Source organism: Lolium rigidum, chromosome 4 (assembly GCF_022539505.1).
Source record: "Lolium rigidum isolate FL_2022 chromosome 4, APGP_CSIRO_Lrig_0.1, whole genome shotgun sequence".
In the NCBI taxonomy this organism is placed as follows: domain Eukaryota; kingdom Viridiplantae; phylum Streptophyta; class Magnoliopsida; order Poales; family Poaceae; genus Lolium; species Lolium rigidum.
This window is the reverse complement of record NC_061511.1, coordinates 239,415,934-239,425,266: the sequence shown is the minus strand read 5'-3', so window position 1 is coordinate 239,425,266 and position 9,333 is coordinate 239,415,934. Positions and strand designations below refer to the sequence as shown.

The 9,333-nt window shown below is 43.0% G+C and overlaps 1 protein-coding gene across 1 annotated transcript; it reads left to right on the top strand.

The window, feature by feature from the left end:
* Window positions 1-1,020: 1,020 nt before the first annotated feature.
* On the top strand, window positions 1,021-1,807 carry LOC124706403. Its single transcript, XM_047238067.1, has 2 exons — window positions 1,021-1,680; window positions 1,760-1,807. Exons 1-2 carry the CDS (start codon window positions 1,021-1,023, stop codon window positions 1,775-1,777), a joined length of 678 nt encoding a protein of 225 aa, XP_047094023.1. The 3' UTR covers window positions 1,778-1,807.
* Window positions 1,808-9,333: the final 7,526 nt, after the last annotated feature.

The following is a 9,333-nucleotide window of genomic DNA, read 5'->3' as shown; positions in this document are numbered from 1 at the left end:
ATCGAAGACTGGAGTTGTGGAGCTTCAAGATTAATGAAGTCACTACATAAGTCTAAGTATCAAATGGTATATCACATCACATTGAAGAAATAATCTGTTTCAGTTAGACAGAGAAAAAGCAAGGTTAATCCCTGATAGACGGCATATGTAAAATTACATATTAAAATGTCAAAAATTTCTGAAATAAAATTGCTTATGTACATCTAGACATTATATGTTCGCACACAAGTTTTCGGGAAAAAAGAACATTTTTTGTGTTCCATGTAAAAAAGATAAATTTTAATGTTCAAAACATGACTATTCACATGACATTTTTTGTCGTTTTATATAGACCATATAAAATGTTCGTTTTCCCCAAAAAATTGTGTGCGAATATAGAATGTCCATATGTACACGTGAAATTTTATCTCGGAATTTTTTAACATTTTTAAATTTTATTTTTTCTCCATTTTACATAATAGGTTTATATGCACCTATGTGCCAAAACACCACCTCACTGATAGACCGTGTACAAGCTCCCTTCCAGTCAAACAATGGTTAGTTTGTCCCGGGCCATACAAGTGCTCGGCCAAGAAGACCATGATTGTTGCATCTAGCTTACCGAAAGCTCAGGAGGTTGTCTTAGAGTCTTTTCGGTTTGCACTGCTCAAACTGGAACAGCTGTCGTCGGTACTATGGCAGTCTGTCCATTTCACCCCAGGATACCTTGTCGGATTGCACTGCAGTACCAAAAAACATAAAAAAAGCTTGCTAACACGAAAGGAAAAAATGTCCCCTCTCTCACTCTCTGTAAAATCTTTCCGCTGTCACACCAATCTAGATCAACGTGGACAGGTAAGCACATGCTAGAGGTGGAGTAGTTCACACCGCAGACAGTGATTTTTCCAAGCTATTGACTTCTTGGGCAGGAAACGCCAGCAGTCTGCTATTTCCTCCTGCCTGCTGCCCTCCCTTGGACTCCATGGTCAGTTACAACTTACAACTTAGAACACTGAGATAGTTAGATTGGAGGAACTCAATATGGAGCTTGCCATATCTGCACTAACAGGTGAACTTGTGAGCCGATTTGTCTCCTTTCTCACCAACAAGTACCACTCCAGCCGCGCATACTCTAAAGAAAATCAGCTGGAGAGGCTACAACAACTCTTGCTGAGAGTTGGCATGGTCATCGAGGAGGCGGACTCGCGATACATCGTCAACTCATGTATGCTCATACAGCTGAAGATGCTAGCGGCTGCCATGTACCGAGGCCATCATGTGCTTGACACCATCAGGTCCATGAAACACAGGGAGTTCTTAGAGAAACAGGTATGGGATTCGTCCACCTTATCTGTTTCTACTCCTTACAAACGTTCTCGCACGGTTGGTAGTAGTTTAGCAACAAACATGGTTACAATCAACTCCGAGTTACAGAGTGCTCTGCAAAACCTAGAGGCTGGTGTTGCTAACATGGTGGAGTTTGTCGTGCTTTTGAGCGGATGCGAGCGCATCTCTTGCAGACCCTATGATGCCTATCTTTATATTGACAACTTCATGTTTGGTCGGCATGTCGAGAAGCAGAAGATCTTGATGTTCTTGCTTGAATATGACTCCCCTGGTCGCCCGGCCGTTCTTCCAGTCATTGGTGGCAATGGAGTTGGGAAGAAAACTCTTGTCGGCCATGTATGCGATAACGAGAGGGTACGTTCTCACTTTTCTATGGTTTTGCACCTGAATGGGGACGATCTTTTCAGAATAACAGACCATGAATGGATGCCAGGGAGGACATTGGTGGTGATCGAGTTTGCTTCAGATGTAGATGAAGATGATTGGGCAACATTTCGTCGTTCTATCACGAACATGGACAGAGGAAGCAAGGTGATAATCTTAGGAAGAAAGGCAAGCCTGGAGAAGTTTGGAACCGTCAAGCCTATCTCTCTGAGCTGTTTATCATTAGAAGAGTACAGCTACCTGTTTAAGACGCTCGCGTTCGGAAGCGCGGACCAGACCGACCACCCGCGGCTAGCGGCGATGGTAGAAAAGTTTGCCACGGTGCTGGGAGGGTCACTCATCTCAGCGAATGTGCTTGCTGATGCGCTGAGGAAAAACCTGAGTGCCCATTTCTGGATGTCCCTATTGAACGGGGTCAGAGACAGCGTCAAGAAGAACAATACTCGTTTCGGGGCGCATCCACAGGAGCTTTTTAGCCGAGGTCACCCTGTGCACCTGATCGGCGGATACATCTTGTCTCCAGCTACTCCATCACGCATTGTAAAGTCTGCAAACAGTATGACCAGGGTTCCAGAAGAGGGTCTGCCTAGGATTATGTTTGGGGACCTGATAGCACGAGAAGGTCACGTTGTTTTACCCAGAGGTGATTTTAGGCTGATTTCATGGAAATCGAGGCTACCGCCTTATACTTCATTTGTTCACTTGGTGCGGTCTGCTTCAAGTTGCGTTAATGATAAGCCTGAAACACCCTTGTCGGGGAAGAAGCGCCCAGGTCTATTTGGGTAGCATTTTGAGACCTTATGAGTTGTGTTTTGCTAATTACATCCAGTGCTAAGGATGTGTTTATCTTGCTATATTGTCTCCCTTTTGGTACAAAAATGATCTATTTGAATGAAACAAAAATATCTTTCCTTGTAAACAAACTTAACTAGTAGAAGAAATGGTGCAACATCTTGGTTCGAACTTACTGAATCTTTTTGAATGAAAAAAATGCAAATGTTCCTGACGTTAACAGAATCAAAGACGGAAGGAAAGCGTCAACCGCCTTAGCTGACAAACTCTCCTCGAAATAGGTTTTTGCCCCGCTCAAAAGATAACACAAGAAAAAAAAGAGAAAGAAAGTCGAAAAGGTTGGATCGACGAAAACGAGATGTCCTGCAGCCGCTGCGCTCTTCGGAAAATTCCTACCGTGCTTCTGGCACTCTGATGCGCCGCATACCAAGCATCACCTACAAAAAGAAATGCGATGATGATGATGTTTGCTGCCCAGAGTGGTCTTGGGGTTCCCCAGGGACAAGGGAGGAGGACTTATCCCAGCGCCCTTCAGGTAGGAATAGTGGTACCCGTGGACGTCACCGCGTTAGTGTCGGCCAGACCGACCAAGATTTCTCCCGACCCTCACAACCCTGCCTCGGACGCTCCATCATGCTCCACCGAGGGGAATTTGATCAGAAAACTAGGGAAATTTGATCAGCACCGGATCTTCTTCTTTTTCTTTCAGGGATCGATCAGACAAGGGGAATTGATCTAGGAGATGAATCGGCTCAAGAGTTCACCTGCTACTACAGATATGGCAAGCTCCATCTGGGGTTCCCCCAATGTTAGAGCGCTAATTAATCACTAATCTGGGAGTCGAAGAATCCAATAGAGGCAGAAGGCGGGAGCAAATTGCAGACTGCTTCTGTTTGCTGCCCTGCAAGTCAATAGAGAAAGGGAACGTGTTGAAAATTATAGGAATAGCTAAGTTTCAGCTAGCTGAGATGTAGCTTATGTCTCAGTCACGTGCTCCATCCATAGTTTTAAATAGTGGGCCATAGGATATAGCCGCGACCTCTGAAAAAGGCTATAACCAGGCTATAGCGGGCTATAGCCACCTTTTAGCACGCGAATGTCTTTAGCCGCACCTTGCTCGAAAGGCTATAGCCGTAGCCGGCTATTTAAAACTATGGCTCCATCGTTGAATTTTGTTTATGCTTTAAGATTCGTGTTGCTGCTGTTTATACTTTATTTAGGTCCGCATCATGTAATTCGACTGAGACATAAGTTACGTCTCAGTCGACTGAGACTAGACACACCCGAAAATTATTGCTATCTGACAATCTGATGTGTGAACTATTCCACCTAACGTGTATACGATTCCACGCTGATCCAAACTGGTCCTGAAAGCGCACCACGGAAATATAAGGGTAACTTGGGTATTCAATTTGCTCAGCTGGGCAGGCAACAATAATTTTATGAAAAAAGGGCAAGTTGTGTGTTTCGAAGACCTCCCGCGTCGCTCCCGCGAACGGCCGAGGAAACCCTAGCCGCTAGCTCGCGCACCCACCCCTTCCCTCCCCACTCCTCGCCGCCGCTGGGGCACGCTGGTGGGCGAAGCCTGACCAGCATCGGCAACGGCGGGGCTCTCCCCCCTCCCCCGCTGGGTGGCGACGGCGCGGGATGTCGGCGTCGTGCGGCGGCGCCGGGTCAGCGTGGGGCGCGGCGGCGTGCACCGGCTCTCTCCCCCCGCTTGGTGGCGGAGGACGCTGCTTTAGTGTGCCCTATGGTTCTTCAGATGGCGGCCATGGGTGCGGTCTCCCCTACGATGCGAGGTGAGCATTGGCTTTCTCTTCCCGGTTGCTGGACTTCGGTGTCGGGTCCTTGTCGGAGCTCCTTGGCGCGTTGAGGGTGCTACATGCCTGAGTACTCAATGGGTGCATCTCTGCTTTGCGATGCCCTTCGGCTCCAGTTGCTGACACACAGGCGTCATCTCGGTGGACACACCCTCGACGCAAATGGTGTCGGTGCTTAGTGTGGTCTCGGATGCGCGTTGCCCTTCGATTACGTTGATGGTGCAGTGTCGTTGCTGGGTCTCGGTGGACCAAGACCGTTTGATTGCTCTGGTGAGGCCTCGAGCTAGGATGCCCCTCCTGCGTGTCCTCAGGACTCTTCCTTGCAATCGTTGTGCTTGGATTGCGATGAGTTCTTCTTATCGGCCAACCGCGCCTCAGGGTTGGGGGTGGCTGCTTCTTCTTCTCGGTCTTGTTTTGTGTCAGTGTGTGTTTTTCTTTTTCTTCTTCACCCTCGTAACCCCTGTGTATTCTGGTTCATTTGAACTCATCTTGTAGAAGCTGAAAAGTTTCATAGGTAACTTGGCTGAATGTATGTTTAGGCTGGCTTATGCCCGCCGTAGTCACAGTAAAAAAATTTATATGTTCCTACTTACTAGTTTATAGTAGCATCATATCTATAATCTATAATCTATAATAACTAAATAGGAGCAACCCACTAAAAGTACTTATACATGCAAGCCTCCCACGTCACCCCTATTGTTACTATTGGCTTTCACGGCAGGCATTTTTACCTGTTTCTTTCTTTCTTTTTTCCTTTTCTTTTCCGTTTTCTGTTTTTTTCTTTTCTGTTTTCTTTTTCACAGTTTCTTTTTTTCTCATGTTTTATTTTATGTTTAAAAATAATTTTCGAAAATTATAAAATTTGAAAAATGTTCAAGTTTTGAATTTTTTTGAACGAATTTCGAAATTTGAACAAAATTTTAATCTTGAACGAATTTTGAAATTTGAATAAATTTTAAGTTTTGAACGAATTTCGAATTTGAACAAATTTTTAATCTTGAACGAATTTTCAAATTTCAGAAGAATTTTGAATTTTGAACAAAAAAAATTCGAACGGTTTTTGAAATTAGAACGAATTTCGAAATTTGAACAAATTTTAATCTTGATCGAATTTCCAAATTTCGGAATAATTTTGAATTTTGAACAAAATTAAATCAAAATCTGAACATTTTTAATTTCCAAAATTTCGATCTAAACAGATTTTGAAATTTTGTTCTCCGATTTTTTTTTGAAAGTTAGATATTGAAAAAGAAAAATATTAACAAAAAAGACACAGAAAAAAAAAGAAAAAAAACGACCTACTACTAATGGGCCGCAGCCCAACCAACCGGCCTGGTCGGTGGGGTGTGCGGTGGCCCGTACACACCGACCAGGTCGGTGTACAGCACTCCCCTGTAAATCACGCGCGGAAGATTTTTTTTTACCATTTAGCAACTGACACCAGGCTCGTTGCGTCCGTTTGCGCGTCGACGCTCGTTCTGATCTGTACGCCTCCTTCATTTGTGGGCCGGCCCACTTTTCCATCTCCCTTAAGCTTTTTTTCTTATCGTGCTTTGCCGGGCCGGCCCATGCTCGCTGTGGCCGTTTCGGGCAGCTTCCGGCTTGTTTCTTTTTTTTATTCTTTCGGGATTTACTTCTTTTCTTCACATGTGACGCAGACACCATTGGAACCCATCTTGCTTAACACCTTTTTCTGTTTCGTTTTTGGAAGCTTTCAGCTAGTTATTTTATTTCACACTGGTTTTACTGAATTTTATTGGTTTACTGATTATTTTTTATGTTTTTCTTTTCTATTTCCTTTAATGTTATCCAAGTATGTAAGCATAATTCAATTTTGTGAATATTTTCAAATTAACGACTATTTTCAACTCCAGATAACTTTCTATAACTTCGTGAACATCTTTAAAACTTCCGAACATATTTCAAATCCATGAATATTTTTAAACCGTGTTTTTTTATGGAATTCATGAATGTAGTTTAAATCCCTGATCATTTCTAAAACTTGAGATATTTTTTCAAATTCATGAACATTTTTTAAAATTTCCTTATCATTCACCCTAAACATCTTTTCGAGTTCGTGGAGGTTTTTTTAATTTAACATTTTTCAAATCCTAGAACATTTTTTCATGAAAAAAAATTAAAATACGCAATTTTTTTGAAATTTTGCGAGCATTTACTTAAATTTCCTTAACACTTTAAAGCTTGTAACCATTTTTTCACATTTTTTTAAATTCGTAAAATAGTTTACACATCCTAGCTTTCGTTTAGATTTTCGAACATTTTATCGTGCATTGACTTTCGCTCACTTCTACTCCTTTCATTAGCTTTCGTTCACTTCAGAACTTTTTATCGTTCATTGACTTTTGCTGACTTTCGTTCAGCTTGACTTTTTATCGTTTGGTGAATTTCGTTCATTGACTTTCCATTCACTTATGCAATTTTATCGTTCATTAACTTTTTATTGACTTCTGAACTTTATCGTTCATTAACATTTCGTTCTTCTTGACTTTTTATCGTTTAGTGAATTTCGTTCATTGGCTTTTCATTCACTTCTGGAATTTTATCGTTCATTGACTTTTGTTGACTTTTGTTGACTTCTGACATTTTATCTTTTACTTCGGAACTTTTATCGTTATGTGAATTTTGTCCATTGACTTTTGTTGACTCTGGATTTTTTATTGTTCATTGACATTTCTTTCAATTAGACTGTCATCATTCCAATGACTTCGACATTTCTCATTCATTTGGCTTTTCGCTCATTTGTTGGACATTTTTATCGTGCATTGACTTTCGTTAACTTTAGACTTCTTATTCATTGACTTTTTTTTTATCATTCATTGACTTATGTTGACTTCGGTCTTCTCTTTGAATATCATTCATTAACTTTTTGTCGTTCATTTTATCGTTCATTGACATTTCGTTCACTTTGACTTTTTATCGTTCACTTAATTTCGTTTATTCTACTTTTTTCAATTGTTCATTGGCTTAGTTGAGTTTAACTTTATTCGTTCTTTTGCCTTTCGTTGACTTCAACCTTTTTCGTTCACCTTTTATCATTCATTGACTTTTGTTGACTTTGGGTTTTTTATCGTTCGTTGACATTTCATTCAATTAGACTTTCATCGTTCATTAACTTTCGGGGTGGGTCCATTGAATTCCGTTCATTCCATTTTTATTTTTTCGGTCATTTGGCTTTCGTTAATTTTAACTTTCTTGTTCATTGCCAAATGTTGAAATAGCAGATATTTATGCTAACAAGTTAGGTTCCTTACGTACTCTTTCTTTAAGAACTTTCTTTCAAATGAATTTTATCAACAACCATGTTCTTTTAAGAACCGTGCAGCCCTCCAAAGTCGCTGCTGCTTCTCCTCCGAGTTCAACACCGCCCAAGGTCCGTCGATGCCCTGGTGGTGGTGCTGATGTGGACATGGCTGCCGCTACAAGGTTCGGTCGGGCTTGCTACAAGGGGAGGCATGGCTTGCTACAAGGGCGGCCGAGCTTTGCTACAAAGTCAGCCGTCCGGGCTACCAGCGGTGGGCAGTGCTGCTGCGAGCGGCGGGTGGCCTTTCTACAATGGGAGAGTGGTCTTGCTACATGGGACATCGGGCTTTGCTACCATGGGTGCCACTCTTTTCTACAAAGGGGGTGGCCGGCCTTGCTACCGGCAGTGGTTGTAGTTGCTACAAGGGCGAGAGGCCTTGCGACAACAAGCACCCGTTTGTGCTACCTATGGTGGAAGCCTTCGCTGCGAGCGGTGGGGGTCTTCTCCGGCGACGACTTCTCCGGCTACGATGCCTTTTTTCTGCAAGCGGTGGGTCACTCTGCTACCAGCGACGGAAGGCGTTGCTACAAGGGGTGTCCAGTGTTGCTACCTAGGCGACGATGTCTACTCCAGTGAGGTTTGCGACGAGGTCGTCGTTGATGTCTCCGGTGATGTCGGTTTTTGCTACAGTAACACATTCTTTTTTGCTACGATGTCTCCGGTGAGTTCTCCGGCGAGGTCTTCGATGAGCTCGGTCTTTTTATTTTCTTTCATAGGCGAGCCATTTTTTGCTACACTGAAGGAAAAGCGAGATTTTTTGCTACCCGACAACAAAAAAGTACATGTGTCAGGAACTAGGATGCTAGGAAATTAGATCCCCGGAGGAAGACGGCCAGTATTGTCCTATTTTCAAACATGTATCATAAATTTGCGAGCCAACAACGAAAATATCTTTTGAAATCACGTGTTACCGAACCAGCCGAAGAAGCGAACTCGGCAAACTGAAATAATCAAAGGAACGAAGAACCAAACAAATGAAGCCGTTTTTTTTTTTACACAAATACAGTAGGAGAAGGCTCCTACTGTGTAACGAACGAAGCAGTAAATGGGCCAAGCTCATAAGAGCGACGTAGAGCAGGGGGGTATGCGCGGCAGCGCTAACCGCGAAATCGTTAAAAAAAGGCCGACCTTCGCGAAGGGAAGGCAACTCGCTCCGCACGCGACAAGTGGCGTATGTTGTGGTGCTGAGAAAATTTACGGGAAGTGGTGCTCACTGCTCGCCAGCGTGTCGCGAGGAAAGCGAGGTGAGGATGGGGGAGGAGAGAAAAGCTGGGTTATATCAGTTTTCCCTTTTCTTCAGATTCGTTTTTCAAAATGAAATATCTTGAGAACCGTAAGTCCAAATTGCGAACTGTTTTCACTTTTGAGATCCTCGCGTCGAGATCTTCAAAACTAGATCCCATGTTGATAGGTTTGGAGATACTTTTTTCGTACTTCCGATAATATTATGATGTACCTGTGGTGTGTACTAGCTTGTACTTCGTGTTTCAATTGATAAGTCTTGCTTTTTAGTGTATTTGGTGCAATTTTTCCCTTTACTCGTTAACTGTACTCGCTCGTGTGCGCCACTGTACTTCTGTACATGTACTTGCATGTGTTCACGATTGTACCTGCTCGTCTGTGTGACTGTACTTATACTCGCTCGTGTGTTCAACTGTACTTGTGTGTTGTGCGTGGTATGCACTGCTT

Coding starts and splice junctions, on each gene's coding strand:
- LOC124706403 (XM_047238067.1), top strand. CDS start 1,021: ATGGAGCTTGCCATATCTGCACTAACAGGTGAACTTGTGAGCCGATTT.